General features: G+C 38.9%; 2 protein-coding genes across 2 annotated transcripts in view; one reads left to right on the top strand and one right to left on the bottom strand.

Moving 5' to 3' along the window:
• The window catches only part of ZNF81 (zinc finger protein 81), a 64,899-nt gene extending 49,904 nt beyond the window's left edge, over positions 1-14,995 (bottom strand). Inside the window, exons 1-2 of the mRNA XM_014565204.2 lie at positions 14,884-14,995; positions 10,142-10,387 (exon numbers count right to left, since the gene is read on the bottom strand). Coding sequence (XP_014420690.1) covers positions 10,142-10,213 — 72 coding nt within the window. The 5' untranslated portion in view covers positions 10,214-10,387; positions 14,884-14,995. The remainder of the gene's footprint in view (positions 1-10,141; positions 10,388-14,883) is intronic.
• On the top strand, positions 11,309-11,688 carry LOC102508319 (ribosomal biogenesis factor-like). The gene has a single exon (XM_014565202.2). The coding sequence runs from the start codon at positions 11,355-11,357 to the stop codon at positions 11,670-11,672; it is 318 nt and encodes a 105-aa protein (XP_014420688.1). The 5' UTR covers positions 11,309-11,354; the 3' UTR covers positions 11,673-11,688.
• Positions 14,996-17,932: the final 2,937 nt, after the last annotated feature.

Genomic DNA, 17,932 nt, shown 5'->3' with positions numbered 1-17,932 from the left:
GTCCCATAGACATGTCAACACAGCCATCATCATGGATTGGGCACAAATGACAAGACTCCACCTTTCTGATGCAGAGGCTGCCATTGCATGCCAAACTGTGACTCCTTCCAAAAGATGACCCACTGGGATGCACATAGCATGAAGTGTGGGCCTGTCTGCTCCTGGCAAACCGCCTCACACCTTAAGAGCCTGCTCTCAGGGATTTCACCACTGTTGCACTATTGCCAACATTTTTTCAGGTTGAACTGCAGCTGTTTCAGTCTGTTCAGCTGACTCCAGCCACACCATTGTGGCTCTTAGAATTCAGCTGTGTCAGGTTTTCAGCTTTCTGGACTATTTATTGGCAGCCTGAAAATGGTCCGCCTTTTATTGCAAAAGCTGTGTGATGATAGGCTGATAGTCAAGGTATTTGATAAAAGACTTCCACACTCTCTACCATCTACCGGCATCTGGTATTGCTGAGCGATGGAATGACCTCCTCAAAAATGGACTCGAGATGGGTAGGGGTATAGCTCAATGGCAGACAGTGTGCTTGGCATTCGGGAGGTCCTGGGTTCAATCTCCAGTATCTCCACTTTAAAAAAAAAATTTAATGGATTCAAAAGGATTTCAGAATCTGCCACTCTCACCTCCACCTGGTCCGCACACCCTAGTTAGGGAGTTTGGTCAATGACAATGTCTGTCCCCAGAGAGGAATCATCTCGCTTCAGCTGCACCCTGGGTAATTAATGATCACAACAAAAGGTGTTAGGGGTTAGATGGACGTATTTTGACAAGTTGGGATCCTCTATTGAACATGCCTGGGTATAATCTTTCTTTCACCTAGCAAGCCCAGACTAGCCTGGCTGGTAACCCTCTGGGCAGCAGCCCAGCCAGAAGGGAGGCAGCCTAAGAGACTGACATTTAATTCTGGTTCAGCTACCTGGATTGTTTGGTTGGACTGACACTGTTCTAGATCATAAAGATAATTATTATTTGGTTCGGTACACTGCTTACTATGTCCCCCTACAGTGACCCACATGGGCCATTCAGATGAAAGGTCTGGGAACTGGTAGGAGATCACTGGGAGATGGTGGGGAGGAGGTGAATTTATAGCTATTAGAACGGGCCATAATGATTTTGTGTCAGGAGAGGATGCACAACAACACAGAACCTGAAGAGGAAACACCTTAGACTCCAGGAGGTCCAGGAAAGGGAGGGACATTCATGATCTTTGTCTTTAAGAACCACCCCTGAAGCCTTCCTCACAAAGGAAAATGCCCTGGTATATCGCCCCCAAACTGTGGCAAGGACCTTACATTTCACTGGCTGTTACATCCTCCAATACCTGCAACTGGACGTTATCACCATTCCCCTTAATCTTGAGAAGTCTAAAAGGAACAGCAAGGAGGACCCCAGCTCCTGCATTTCACACGCAAAACACCTGTCAACACCTCCAAATGTCTCCTTAAACCCCTTCCCTTGGCCATTGCTCAATCATTCTGTAGGGCAGAAGAATGCCACGTGGCTGGTAGCACAGACATATATATAGGACTAGACTCATATAGACAAGACTCAGAACCCTTGACAATGATGAACTTCACCTGAGCCCTGAAAACAGTGACAGCTAAGAAATCCCCCCACCTGTCTGTGTTCCTCTTCAAGAAATGCCTTACGACACAGAATCATTCTTCCCACGTGACTCAGATAAACCTAGCTGTCCACTCTTTCCTGTGACCCCCATAGGACGTGCAAATGACTCCCTTTTTTACTGGTGACAAGGTCAAATGCTGACCTTTCTCCTTTTGCCTGAATCTGTGGAGAAGCCAGACACAGGCTCTCCAACTCCCCATTCTCTGTCTCATGAATGATTAACTGAGATTAGAAATTTGTGCCCATGTATGTATATGTATGACTGAAACTTTACGCTGTACGCCAGAAATTGACACATTGTAAATTGACTATACTTCAATTTTTTAAAAAATGATAGAGAAAAATACAAAAAAAAAAGAAACTAAACAAGCTGGACACAGAGATAAACACTGTCTTTTCAGCTGTCTGAGACTTCCTCTGACTGCAAAACAACTCCACCTGTGAATCTCCACACTGTGACTTGTCTCCTCCTCTCTTTGGAAGTACGAGGCCAAACCACCCAGCTGACACAGTCCGATCTTCAGATCTGGGGTGTTTCCCCAATTGCAACAGCCGGAAGAAAATCAATTTCAAGATGGGATTAGACTGAGGCCTTCATATAGGTGCCTTTATAAGGAGAAACATGTGGGAGAGGATATAGCTCAAGTGGTAGAGCATGTGCTTAGCATGCACGAGGTCCTGGGTTCAATTCCCAGCACTCCCTCTAAAAATAAATCAAACCTAATTGCCCCCCCCAACAAATTAATAAAAATAAACAAATTTTTAAAAGGAGAAATGTCACAGTTTGCTCTCACTCTCTCTGCAATCCCCCTCTGCCCACGCACAAAGAGATCACCTGAAGACAGCAAGATGGTAGCTAGCTAGATGGTAGCCGCCTGCAGCCAAGAAGAGGGCTCTCACCAAGACCAGACCCCAGCACCATGAGAAAAACAAATCTGTGTTGTTTAAGCCAGCTAGACAAACGTATTTTGTTATAGCGGCCCGAGTTGGCTAAGACATCCTCTACTTATTTCATAAGATTATTTATGTTTTCTCCTTAAAACATACTCATGTAAAATATTTCAATGTTTGTAGATGTGATTTATTTTTGCTAGCTTTTTACTTTTTCAGTGAATTCTCTGCAGTTGCATAATACTATAAACTCTAATACAGCAAAACTTTAGAGTATTATTTTTTGCTTGATCAAGGGGTTAAAATAGCTAGCAGTAGAGTTAACTATTTCTGCTAGTTTTTATTTTACACAATTTAAGGGTATATTGTTAGCTATCAATGTATTGATGATTTTTATAAATCTTAGTATTTTACCATTTGAACCATTGCCTTCATCTCTTGTGATGTTTTTACCTTCCGTTCCCTCTGGTCTGATATTGAAAATGCAGCCCCATATTTCTGTTGGTTCTTGTTTGCCAAGTCTATGATTTTCTATCCCTTTACTTTCACATTTTCTGGGTTTTTTACTTTTAAGTGTAACTCATATTTATAAAATAATGCTGGACCTTGGAAAGTTTTTGGTTGTTGTTTTTTCTATCTAATCTGAGAATCTGTTTCTTTTAATGAATGATTTTAACCCATTTACAATGTGTAATTACTATAACACTAGGACTAATCTCTGATATTTATATATTTCTTTGGGTCTCTTTTAATCTCCTTGACAGATCAAATTTTTGGTGTTTCCCCACTTAATGCTCATTTGAAAATTATCCATTCTATTTGTATTCTTCTGTTCACCTATTGCAGCATAAGACCATTAACTATACACGTGTTTCTCTAACAAGGTCCATCAATGCCTATATCCTTCTTCTGCACAAGAATAAGAGAAACACAGGATTTTTTATTTTTCCTTTCACTCACTCGCCAACTACCTCTTGTGTGTATAACTGCAATTTTGGTTCCAATTTGTAACAATATACATTTGTATATATTTGCATTGTATTTTTTCATTTAGATAATAGAAATAAGCACTGATATCACAAGTATATTTGAAGAAAACGTTATCACATTAATGGGAAATGCAAAGATTACTTGAAAAAACACAGACATACCCTGTTCTTTAATAGTAAATCTGAATGATCATTAAGAGACAAATGGCCCTACATTAAAATATAAATTTAATGCAGACTCACTGACAAGAGGATTATTTTAAAATTTTGGTAAGCTGATTACAAATTGTGTACAGAAAATAAAACAATCAAGAAAACAGTAAATTTCTGAAAAAGAAGTGTAATCAGAGACTTAGCCCTATTCTCTGAAAGAATAAATTATAAATACAGAGGCATTGGAATAATAAAGATTATGACTATTAGAGCAATAGAACAGGATAAGGTCCATAAATATACTCAGTTATACATTAGAATATATATATATATATTCACACACACTAATGTAGTGTTGCATTTTAGTGGGGAAGAATAGATTATTCAATAAATGGTGTTGAGACAAATGTGTAGGCATTTTAAGGAAAATGAAGACTGAGCCCTGGCTAAGGACTTACAACAACCAAAACTCCAGATAGTCACAGAAGTAAAAGCAAAACTAAAAACACAAAAGTACTGAAAAGAAAGTGCAGACATTTATTTTTCCAAATATAGCTGAGCAATGGCGAAAGCCTTCTACTTATGAAACAAAACTTGGAGGACATAAAAAACTGATGAGCACAATTAGGCGAAATGCAGGGAGAAAAAGCCAGAATTTTCATTTAAAAGACAAATGAGAAATTGAGGGGAAATATTTGGGACAAAGAGCTACTGTCAATGTATAAACAGCAACAACCTAATAGAAAAATGGGCAAAGGAACTTTTAAAAACAGCTCAGGAAAAAATAAGTAGCTCTTTAATCACAATTATAAATATTCAGTCTCAGCCATAATAAGGGAAATGCACATTAAATCTGCACTGAGATACCTACCATGTTTTAGCCTATAACATGGGCCAAAAAGAAAAACGAATGTGACAAGACACTGTTCTGTCTTGGGTATGGTGAAAACAGACATTCTTACACAACTGATACAACCCACAAAGAAGGTCATTTTGCTGTATCTATCAAAAATGACAATGCATAAATATCGTTTGTCCTGATAACTCCATTTGCAGAAATTTCTCTTTCAATATACTCCCTCTTGCGTTAACTGAAATATGTACATTGCAGCATCGTTTGTAATGGCAAAAGACTGGATATCTTAAATGTTTATTTACAGGGGGCTGGTTATATTTTGGTATGTCCACATAATGGAATATGATTCATCCTTTAAAAAGGATGAGGCAACTCATTACATCTACTGTCATTTAATGATCAGCAAGATTTATGGTTAAATGAGAAAAATGTTGGAAGTTCAAAAATGGATATAGCAGAGTATGTGTGTGTACGTTGTGTGTGCACGTGTGTGTGTGTGTGTATGTGTGTTTGCAGCTGCACTTGGAAAGGGTATATGGGAGACTGGGGTCAAAACTGGAGGGTGTGCATTATTTTCCTTTTCAGAAGATTTTTATGAAATAAAAATTCATGCAAAAATTCATCAAACATAAATATTTGGCTTAACTAATTACTCAAGGCAAATACCTACCTAATTCCCACTCTGGTCTGGAAATAGACCACTGCCAGCCCTTTGCCCAAAAGCCTTCCTCATGCCTCTTTCCCTGCCTCCCCCAGCTCCCCCAACAATCATGGAAACCACAATCCTGCCTCTGATGGTAAGCACTTGCTTTTGAGTTTAACCACCTAACCATACACCCCTGTACAATATGGTTTTATTTTGCTTGTCTTAAAACTTTACATAAATTAAAACCATACAAATTATCTTGTGTCTGGATTCTTTCATGAAATATGTTCAATTTATGTTCATTCTACTACTGATGGGGATTTAAGTTATTTCTACTTTCTGGCTGTTACAAGTAATGCTACAGCATTTATACATGTGTCCTGGTACATTAGCCAAGGATGTCTCCTGGGTATTTTCCTAGGAGAACTATTTCTTCATATGAGCTCCGGATGCTTTGATGAAGAAGGCTAAAATGTTTTCCAAAGAGACTGTGCCAACCTACACTCCCACCAGCAGCATATGAACCGCTGATATGAGCTAATGTATCAGCAGCTGCATGTGCTGATTGGTTACATGTGCTGAAATGAGCATATGAGCTGCTGATATGGCTCCTCATCCTCGCTAACACTTGTCATTGTCAGTCTTCTTAATTTTAGCCATTCTGGTGGGAGTGTAGTGGTGTTACATTGTGGGCTAACTTTTGCATTTCCCTAACGACTAAAGAGACTGAGTACCATCTCAGACTTTTCTTAGACATTCAGATATCTTCTTTTGTTACACTCCTATGCAAATAAGGCCCATGACTACTGGGTCATCTGCTTTTTCTTATTGTTTTGTTGATCTTTACCCATCCTGGGTGTAAGTCCTCTGTTGTCTATCTCTTCTCCCACTCTGTTGCTTGTGACTTCCTTCTCAATGAAAGTAATTATCATAAAAGTCAGGAGAGAAGTTATATTGGGGAGTAGGGGGATTCTGGAATGCTGACTATGGACACTTTCTAGAACTACACAGTGAAAAGTCACTGAGCTGTATGTGTCTGTTTTGCACACTTTTCTGTATATATGTTATATTTAACCATGAAACATTTTTTAAAAGAGAGGCTTAGCAGGGAGGGCATAGCTCAGTGGTAGAGTGCATAGTTAGCATGCATGAGGTCCTGGGTTCAATGTTCAGTACCCTCGTTAAAAATAAGAATACTACTATAAAAAAGATAGACTTAATCTATGACCCATTAACTCTACCCTTATGTATCAGGTCAAGAGAGGGGTGTACACCTGTACATTACAAGACATGAACAAAAATGTTCATGGCAACATTGTTTATAATTCATAGTCTATTTCACCAAACTTGAAAGTGGGCCTCTTTTTGTGAAATTAAAAGGAGAAGAATAAGAATGTGGTCTCAGTGGCTTTTATTTGCATAAAGAAACTCATGCAAGGAAAACTAATTTGGTTATGTGTATTAAAGAGAAGTGAACAGATAGGGGAAAGACGGGTAAGCGAATTTAGACTATACAGCTTTTATATTTTAAATTTTTATATATATTTTAACTTTCATTTTTGAGCCACGTGTCTATATTATTATTTAAAAATTAAATTGAAAAACTAATACGAACATCCTTACAGTGATAAGACGCTGCCTCCATAAAACAAAAATAGCACACTATTACAAGGGAATATTCTGAAAAGAGAAAACAGTATGGAGATTCCTCAAAAGACTAGGAATAGACTTACCATGTGACCCAGGAATCCTGCTCCTGGGCATCTATCCAGAAGGAACCCTACTTCAAATAGACACCTGCACCCCAATGTTCATAGCAGCACTATTTACAATAGCCAAGACATGGAAACAGCCTAAATGTCCATCAACAGATGACTGGATAAAGAAGAAGTGGTATATTTATACAACGGAATACTATTCAGCCATAAAAACCAACAACATAACACCATTTGCAGCAACATGGATGTTCCCGGAGAATGTCATTAAGTGAAGTAAGCCAGAAAGAGAAAGAAAAATACCATATGAGATTGCTCATATGTGGAATCTAAAAAAAAAAAGTGAACATAAATACAAAACAGAAACAGACTTATAGACATAGAATACAAATTTGTGGTTGCCAAGGGGGCGAGAGGTGGGAAGGGACAGACTGGGAGTTCAAAATTTGTAGATACTGACAGGCATATGCAGAATAGATAAACAAGATTATACTGTATAGCACAGGGAAATATATACAAGATCTTGTGGTGGCTCACAGCAAAAAAAAAATGTGACAATGAATATATGTATCTTCATGTGTAACTGAAAAATTGTGCTCTACACTGGAATTTGACACAACATTGTAAAATGACTATAACTCAACAAAAAATGTAAAAAAATAAAATAAAATATAAACAGATGCATGGCGGTTATCATAACTGATGCCACCTTGGGCTTGTTCGGTTCCTCCTGCCCTTCCACTGAACCTACGTAGGGCTGTATTGTGTAGTGAGTCTCTTCTCTGTCATCAAGGGCTTTGCAGTTAATAGATATTGTTTAATGATTGTTAGGTCCAGTGGCCTCTATGCTCTGTTAGTCTCTAAACAATAATGAAGACCTTCACTGACGTATTCCCAGTGCCCATGAGACTAGTTACCCGTTCATAAATCCTGACTTAGGAATGCATTTCCTGCTCCTAAGCACCTACCCTGATACCCTAGGTTAACTATAAAATTGTCCCAATGGTCCCTCACCTGTGCAGAGCGCAGCTGTGAATGCTTCCGGATCACTGACCACCCGATCCCACCCTGTAAGTTACTCTATAATAATAAACTGATCCATTGGTTATATGGAGCTTCCTGCCTCATTGTTTGGTCTCGTGGGCACTGTACATTCCCTCCATCCTCCAACAATACAGAACAGTGTTAACTAACGAGAGACACAGGAGACTTGGGAGAGCAAGGTTTTTTTTTTTTTTAACTACTAGAAAAGAGAGCGAAAGAAAGAGAACTGGAAATCAGCAGAACGAAGAATTTTAAAGATGGAGGATCAACAAGTTTTTAAAAAGCAGACAAAATGTATGTGTGAATAGAAAAGAACTAGACTAGAAACAGGCTTGTAAAACTCGGCACAAAAATGATTTCCAAACTAGAATTCTATACCAGCCAAAAAGATAAATTTAGTGTCAGGGTCAAATAAATATATTTCCATGGCATTTATTACTTTTTGATTTCTATAAATGTATTTATACAATTACATATATTATGTGAATATACTTTACATGACAGTTTCAGACATGCAAAGCTTCATAAAGTCCACCTGTCACACATCCATTCTCAAGGATATACTGGAGGATGTGCTCCCACAAAATGAGGGGGTAAACCAATAAAGAGGAAGACACAGGATACAGGAAACAGGAGGGAAGACATAGGATCCCCAGGAAAGGGAAGCTGACACAAGACAGAGGTAAAAAGGATTTACTGGGGAATGGCAAACAGAAGACTCCAAGGTCATAGCTGTGTGTGAAGCTGAGAGGTCAACCAGACCAGCCTTCAGCAAGTCAACAAGGTCCAGGAGAGATTTCTTCAAAGAGAAGACATTGATAAGGGGTGGAGTATAGCTCAGAGGTAGAGCATACGCTTGGCATGCACAAGGTCCTGGGCTCAATCCCCAGTATCTCCATTAAAAAAAGATTACCAGGAGAAGACACTGATGCCCAAAGTTGAGATAGCCTCCCCTATCGCTAGCTGTGTTTACTTGGGCCAAATAGTTTCTCTCTATGCCCCAGTTTTCCCCTCTATAAAATGGGCATAACAATGGCATCTACTTCTAGAGGTCGTTATGAGATGAGTTAGCATATGTAGTGTGTGTGTGTAACAGTGCTGGGCACATAGTAAATATTATATGAGTGTTTATAATTATAGTCACTATGATTATTACCTAATATGTTTGAATATACAGAGAGGAGACTTAAACAGCTGGAAAGAATTTGGAGTTGAATCATTGATATGTATATAGTAAAGCAAAGAAACAACTAAACCAGAAAATGGTTAATTCCAGGGAAAAGAAAAAGTTGTACAGAAATAGTAACCACAGCATGGACACTGCATGACTCACCTATAAACACGATAATAAACACTGATGGTAGATTTGATCAAAACAATGATAGAAACAAATGTGTATGTGAGTGCGGATGCATGGAAAAGCTAAATATCCACCTTCTAGAGTGGAAAGTCAATAGATAATGCCCAAAACTAAAAAAAAAAAAAGAATCCATTAAAAAGATTAAGAGTGCTTGCTTCTAGGGAGCTGGAATTTGAGAGAAACAAAAGCAGGGAAGAGAAAACAAACTTATGGTTACCAGTTGGGGGGAGGGGGTGGGAACGTATAAATTGGGAGTTGGGAGATTTGCAGATACTAACTACTATATATAAAAAATAGATTAAAAAAAACAAGTTTATACTGTATAGCACAGGGAACCACATTCAACATCTTATAGTAACCTATGGTGAAGAATATGAGAACAAACATGTGTATGTTCCTATGTGACTGAAGCATTGTGCTATACACCAGAAATTGACACAACATTGTAAACTGACTGTACTTCAATAAAATATATTTTTTAAAAACAAAAAAAGCAGGGAAGAGACATTTTTAAAGATTTAGAGAACTGACATCTTTTGCCACTTGTGAATAAAACTAGAAACTAATTTCAAATTAGGGTGGCAAAAATATTCACAAAAATATACAAGAATGATAAAGGGTTATTAACCTTTATTTTTTTTAAAAAATCTCTTTAAAAATCCATAAGCTAAGATAAATAAATCAGCAATGGATAGGAGAAGAGAAGGAAATTCACAGAAGGAAATGAATCACCCACCATAAAAATCCTGATTATGCTGCCTGGCTAAAAAAAAAAAGTCATACAAATTAAAATAATGCAACTATCTTTCATTCTGGATGAATTCCTGCTACTGGGTGCCTCTTCCTCCTCCTTACCTCACAGGAGCTGTCAGGTCCCTCTGTAGTCAGGGCCACGGATGGCCCAGGAGAGCTCTGATCGGCAGGCATGGTCACGCGGGGCCTCAGCTCTCAGGCTCTCTTGTGGACAATTCTGATCTTCCCAGGAGCCCAAGAATAGGTGGGCACCTGTGGATTCAACCAGAGCTCCTGGGGCCAGAAGGAAGATCCTGTAGCCTTCACTACGGGGTCTGACCCAGCGGCTCCTCAGAGACTCCAAGAAACCTGGAAAGACAGTGTCCACATGGTCAGTCACTCAGCGTTCACCCCACAAACGCTTCCTGGGAGGGCACTGGATACTGTGGAGTAGATAAAGCCAGGCCAACACCTATTGGAGTTATTCATCAAGTTGGAATATGAGTGAGATCATGAGATTTAGACTAAAATTAATAAAGGCTTAAATTTTAGCTCTGCCAACTTTTAGCTACTTTTAGCACCAGATTGGCCCAGGTGAACATTTAATTCATATTAGCAAGTATTGTTATTACAGGGAATCATGTAATGTGTCGAAGGAGGTCCCTCATTTAATTTGCACAACAATCATGTCACCTCTGTGTTGTTCTTTGGCACATCATCTTGAAGTGTTTAAAATTTAACTTGTTCATACCTTTCATTTTATTTTATACCTTGAAATCATTATCTTACATGAAAGAAGCCAGTCACGAAAGACCATATATTTTATGATTCCACTTATATGAAATGTCAGAATAGGCAAATACATAAGAGACAGAAAACTGACCAGAAGTTGCCTAGGGCTAGGGGTGCGGGGTGGAATGAATGATGGATGTCTGCGAACGTGCACAAGGTTTCTTTCTGGCACGTTGAAAATGTTCTAAAATTAGACTGTGGTGATCATCGCACAACTCTGTGGATGTACTAAAAACCACGGAATTGTATATTTTAGAAGGGTGAATTTACAGTAGTGAATATATCTGAATAAACCTGTTCTATATATCTAAATAAATAAATCTGTTTTAAAAGAAAAGAAACACTTTCCTAAATAACCCAGGATCAAAGTCAGAAATCAATACAGAAGCTACACAGTTTTCACCCATAGCCATGGAACATGCTAAAGTTGTACACAGAGTGAAATGCATGGCTTCAAATGGCTTTACTTCTAATTAAAAACAAATACAACAGGTGCAGACGGCATCACCTGGAGCTTGAGCAGCAGCAGAGGGTATGGAAGACAATGGCCAAGAACAAACTAAGAGGGCAGAGGTCCAGGAATGTTTTCCATATAACCAGCCAAAAAACGTTAAGGTTAAAAATAAAGCCAAACCAGTTTACCACTAATCTTCTGAAGATAAACACTTCTTATGTATATGATGTGTGTGATGAAAAAGTTAATAGAGCGAACAAAGCTTTTGCAGATACACAAAAGGCATTTGCACATTTCTCAAAAGGCCCTTCTCTTGAACCTCTGCAGAAACAGCTGACACCTCAGCAGTGTCATAAAAATGAACCCGCTAATGTTGATGAAGCTACAAGATTAACGGCTCCGCTGTAATACACTGGTGATGTATCAAATTCCCCCCACCCAAAGGCCACTAAATTAAATGTTTTATACAGTAAGTAAATAAAGAAATAAAACCCCCAAAAAAGAATTATGTGTTCAACCAAAATCATCAGAAGTAGGAAAAACAAAATTAAGCAGTAGTGATTAATTAAAACCTTTAAAAAAGAGACAAATGAACTTATGTATAAAACAGAAACAGACTCACAGACATAGAATACAGACTTGTGGTTGCCAGTGGGGAGGGAGGAGGGGGGTGGGAAGGGATAGACTGGGAGTTCGAGTTTGCAAATACTGACTGGTATATATAAAACAGATAACAAGTTTCTACTGTATAGCACAGGGAACTATATTCAATATCTTGTAGTAGCTCACAGTGAAAGAGAATATGAAAATGAATATATGTATATTCATGTATGACTGAAGAATTGTGCTGTACACCAGAAACTGACACAACATTGTAAACGGACTATAACTCAATAAAAGAAAAAAAAGAAAAGAAGCTAATAATAAAAACCTTAGATAAATCAAATAAATGTAACAATAGGGGTTTAAAGAAAACAAAGAGCTGGTCCTTTAAAATGAACAATGTCATAGATAATGCCCTAGCAAATGAAATACAGAAGGGTTAAAAAACATACATATGTACGTATGTGTGTGTGTGTATGTATGTATGTGTGTATATATGTGTGTGTGCATATATATATAAAAAGACACACAGATATATATATATATATATAGAGAGAGAGAGAGAGAGAGAGAAAATCTTTTCCAGATGAGGCAGTGTTTCGAAGTAGTTATTGTGGGATATTACGCATAACTGTACAGCAACGTATTTAATATTTATGAGAAACAGGTGCTTCCCCAGCAAAATGTAAATTAACAAAATTAATACAGGAAAAAACAGATAGACGAGAATAATGAATGTAGAAGAGACCCAGAAGTAAAATGACATAACACAACAAATACAAATGGAAAGACTCTGAAAAGTAGAAAGGGAAGGTGGCGAGTCTACAGATCTCACAACACAGTGGTGAATTCCCTTCATTTTCCCTCCCATATATCACAAACAGGGCACTAGAGAAGCTTATAACTCAGAGCCATCAAAAGGCACAGACAAAAAAAGCTCTAAGAAAAGCCTACTCCTGTTAATCAAAAGACCAAAAAAAAAAAAAAGTCAAACTAACTGAACATACCCACCCTACTCCAGACAAATAGGATACACATTCTCTTCAATTACCTGTGCAACATTCTCCAAGACATGCCTTACCCCGGGGCATAAAACAAACCTCAACAAATTGAAATCACACAGCGTATGTTCTTTGACTATAATAGCTTCAAACTAGAAATCAATAAGAGAAAGTTCATGGGAAAGTCTCCAAACATTTGGAAATTAAACAAAACATTTGTATATGATCCATGGATCAAAGAGGAAGTCTCAAGGGAAATTAAAAAGTAATGCATCAAAATGAAATGCAACATATCAAAATTTGCAGGATGCAGATAAAGCAGTATTGAGAGGGAAACTTACAATCCTAAATGTTTACATTAGAAAAGAATTAAGGAATGAAATCAATAAGGTAAGCTCCCACCACAGGATACTAGAAAAAGAAGGGCAAAGTAAACCCAAAGCAAGAAGGAAGGAAGGAATAAACATAAGAGCAAAATCAGTGAAATTGAAAACAGAAAAACAACAGAGATAAATCAATGAAACCAAACAGCTGGTTCTTTGAGAAGATTGATAAAATTGGTAATCCTCTAGCAAGACTGACAAAGATGAAAAGAGAGAAGACACAGATTACCAACATCAGAAATGAAACAGGAGATATAACTATAGATCCTGCAACTATTAAAAGAAAAGGGGATACCACAAACTACCTTATGCATGTAAATTAACAACTTGGATGAAATACTCCAATTCCTCACAAAACACAGACTCCTACAAATTACCTACTATTAAATACATAGATACTCTGAGAAGATATTAGATAACCTGAATAGTCATTTAACTACCACAGAAATTGGAGCCATAATCAAAAAACTTCCAAAAGGAAATTTCCAGGCCCAGATGGTTTCACAGGAGAATTCCAGCAAACATTTAAAGAAAAAATAGCATCGTTCTACACAATCTCTTCCACAAAGCAGAAGGGGAGAGAACACTTCCTGACTCATTCTATGAGACCAGTATTACCCTAATACTAAAACCAAAGATGGTACAAAAAAAGAAAATTATAGACCAACATCTCTCATGAACTTAGGCACAAAAATGCTCAAAGAAAAACTATTAGCTAATCAACTCCTGCAGTATAGAAAAAAGAATTGCACACCACAACAAAGTGAGATTTATTCCAGGAGTGTAAGGCTGGTTCAATATTCAAAAATCAGTGTATTCCCCCATATTAACAAGGTAAAGTAGAAAAAAATCACAGGATCATATAAATTCATACAGTATTGACAAAACTCAACACACATTCATGATAAAAGTAAACAGACACATAGATCAATGGAACAAAATAGGGAACCTAGAAACAGCCCCACAAAAGTACAGCCCATTTATTTTTCACAAAGGTGCAGAACAAGTAAGTGGAGGAAATACAGTCTTTTTAACAAACGGTGTTTGAGTAATTGGATATCCGAAAAAAAATGGACATCGATCTAAGTCTCACACTTTATACAAAACTTAACTCAGAATGGATCATGGTCACGAGGAAGGAGAAATGAACAAATCACTATCACAGTGGAGACGAATCTCTCCTTTCTCTGTAATAGGATAAACAGACAAAAAAGAGTACAAATTTTGTATAACACAGTTGACAACTGAACAATTAAATATTATTTTCGAATTAGACATGGAACATGTATTAAAAATTTACCAAGGACTAGGCCATGAGTCCCCTCAGATTTCAAGGAATGAGCTTCATGTAGACATATTTCTGACCACAGAACACTAAGGTTAGAAGTCTAGTAAAAAGATAAACTTTCGTAAAATGAAAATGTACTTCCAAATAATTCATGGGCAAAAGAAAAATGATCAACTCTGAGAAAACACTTAGAACGTAATGAACCAAATCTTGTGGGTCTCAGAGTGAACTTTAAGACCTTAACGTTGATATGAGATAAGAGGAAAGCCTGAAAAATAACGAGCGAATCACCCAACTACATTCGGAGAAGCATCACTGACCACACAGAATTCCCCAACACTCACCCTCCCCGGGTCCCCATCACCTCCACATCCCTCCGGCAAACGCACTGAGATCCTCTTGACAACAACTATCAAACCGCGGCTGAAAACCGCAGCCGCTTCCGGTCACCACCTCTAGCACCGCCCCTTCTCGGGATTTGGGGCTTCGCCCTGAGGGGCGTGGCTCTGCACATGCGCACAATCACATTAGAAGCCATCGCCAGCCAAGAGTCAACATGGAGTCATTACGGAGTCGGTGTTTTGGGGCATCTGGTGCCTCTCGGCCGCCGTAGTCAGGCGGGGAACATGGCCGCGCCCAGGTCGCGCTTCCCCACGGGGCACGCCATGTTGGAGGAATGTCCATTCCGTACAGAGGGTGAGGAAGCGTCTAAACTCACTTTGCAGAGCAGTGGAGCTGTCTCACAGGGGTGGGGACTTATCTCTGGGCGGGCTTCCTGGAGGAGGGGTCTCTGGATCTGTACCCAATGGATCTGTGTAATAATTTCAGAGAAGCTGAGGGGCCTCTGGAAAGACGCAGAGTGGCTGCTGTCTCGTGGCAGATAGCGAAGGATGAGAAGGGAGAAGTCAGACTGGTTGCAGGCCTCTCCTGGAACATACCACGAGGAAAGAAAGGGAAGAAATCAGGGACCTGCAAGCCCTCCTAGGATACAGCACTGGGGGTGAAAAGGAGAGAAGTCAGTGTTAAGTTTCCCCTCTGCTGGGCTTGTGGGGTTTGGCTGTGGGATTTGGATGTTCCCATAATCTACATTATCTCCTACTCTGGCTACCTCAGCTAAAATAAAAATATATATTAATAATGATTTTTATTTTTCCTTACTTTAACGCAACGTCTTTAAAAATGTCTTTAGGAGATTTTATTATTTTTATTTTCCCAGAAAATAAAATCTATGTAGTAATAAGGCCCTTACTTTGCAAATGTAGCTTTAAGGCTAGACTAATTCTGCCCTTGAACCAGTTTGCTGCCCCTTATCACCACCAATGTGGAGATTCTGGAGATGCTCCTGCCCTCCTGGGAGAGGTCACTGGGCAGAAGGGGAAGAAGGTGTGCCGCCCTTCACCTGGGAATGCCTACTTATCCTTCAAAACCGAGTTCAGATATCTCCTCCACCAGGAAGGCCTCCTGACAGAGATAGAAGGCTCTGTGCCCCACTGAAGGCCTTTCTGAATCCTCAAGTGAAGAAAGTATTTTTGTTGCCAGTGATTTGGTTCTTACCTCATCCCAGAAAGAATTCAGAGATGAGACACGGAGGTTAAGAAAGCGGGGATTTATTAAGGGATGGATAGTACACTCTCCAGGGGAGAGCGGGCAGGCTCAGGTGAGCAGCTGTGCTGGGGTTTTTTGGTAAGTTGGTTACACAGAATGTAAAAATGAATGGGCAGTATATTCATTGGGGAAGGAAGGGTTTGGGGTCTTATTCCCTGATTTTCATCCCAACTCCACCTTCCCGAGGGGAGGAGGGATTTTTGTCCTTAGTCTGAATCTGAAGTGTCATGGTGTCAGTGCATGATGTGTACTTCTAACCTGTAAGGCTAATTTTATTGAAATTTATTAAATTTTATTTAAATTCATTGGAAACACTGGAGAGTCCTGCCTTTTCCCACCTTTCTTTGTAGGCCTCCAGGCACTTGTCACCCCAAAATGTGTGACCGTTTATCAGCCCAGATGTTCCTGCTTTTCTATGTCTGCCCAGGGACCCCCTGTTATTTACATGTATGGTTTTCTGCATTTGGCCCCATGCCCCTCCTTTTTGCCCAATCCCTGCCATTTGGCCTGCACCCCCCTTTCTGTGCTCATATCTAGCTATCTGCATGCTCTAACATTTTGAAGGGCTCAGGCATGCACTTGCTGGATGCTCTCAGTCCAGTCACATCCCCTCTGGGCCTCAGTTGAATAATCTGGAATGTAAAGGTGTCCTACTCCAATCAGCCTAAGACCATCTGGGACTAATTTTCAGTCTGACAGATCTGTCAGTCAATGAGGGAGACCATACACCAGAGGAACCGTGTAGTGGCTCACTAAACAAAGGAAAAAATAAAGTTATTATTGGATTCTGAGGAATGGGGACGTTCCGATGAAATGTAAATGAAGCAGCATTTGGTAAACTCAAAGCAAAGCAGGGCTGTATGTGGACGGTAAAGTGAACCCAGAATCCTGTTTCATTGGAAACAATAAAGTTAAGATAGATATAGAATTTTGTGTCTAGATACCCCTTCTCTCTGCCTGGGCTGGAAATCTTAGCTGCTCTTTTGTGTCTAAGTGACTTAACAATCTCTAGCAAGAGTGGGATATTTTATTTGTACTGTTACCATTTCACACAGCAGCTTCTGATAGTCTATGATTGTAGAGAACACAGTTTCTCAGTGACTGAAAAAGCAGTAGTCCCACAAAGTAGGAGTTTTTATGGCATTACAGCTACAGGACATCCTTGGGAGAAATAATGTTTCCTGTTAATTTTGCATCTGTCTTTATCTGTGTCTGTTCTCCCAGCCTGATGAAGGGCAGAGCAGATTATAAAAACTTTGAGCTAGCTTTTAATTTCTTAGAGTGTTGGACTCTCTAATTATCCCAGATTCTCTTTCTACGCCTAGAGCCCTGGTCTGGGTGTTTGTTGAATGAATAAATGAAAGAAGAAATGGAAGCAGTGGAAGCACATTTGGCACACATACATGTGTAATAGAGGACCAGGAATCATTGTTAATGTTGAGTGTCATAATAGTACTATGGTTACGTTTTTTTAAAAAATAGGTCTATTACTGTATAGCACAGGGAACCATATTCAGTTTCTTGTCATAAGCTATAATGGAAAAGAATCTGAAAATATAGGTATATATATTTATGTATAATGGAATTGCTTTGCTGTACACCTGAAACTAACATTGTAAGTCAACTACACTTCAATAAAAAATAAAGTTAAAAATTTTTTTAAAACTAGGTCTTTTAGACTATTTCAGAGAAGAAAGAAAGAGCCAATAAACATATGAAGAGATGTTCCAAGTCTTCAGTTCTCAGGGAAATACAAATCAGCACAGGATGAGATGATACTTTATACTC

The sequence above is a fragment of the Camelus ferus genome, chromosome X, assembly GCF_009834535.1.
Source record: "Camelus ferus isolate YT-003-E chromosome X, BCGSAC_Cfer_1.0, whole genome shotgun sequence".
In the NCBI taxonomy this organism is placed as follows: domain Eukaryota; kingdom Metazoa; phylum Chordata; class Mammalia; order Artiodactyla; family Camelidae; genus Camelus; species Camelus ferus.
This window is presented reverse-complemented; position numbering and strand designations above follow the sequence as displayed.

What these genes read in the sequence shown, in the direction of transcription:
- LOC102508319 (XM_014565202.2), top strand. Translation starts at nt 11,355, where the DNA reads ATGGCCAAGAACAAACTAAGAGGGCAGAGGTCCAGGAATGTTTTCCAT.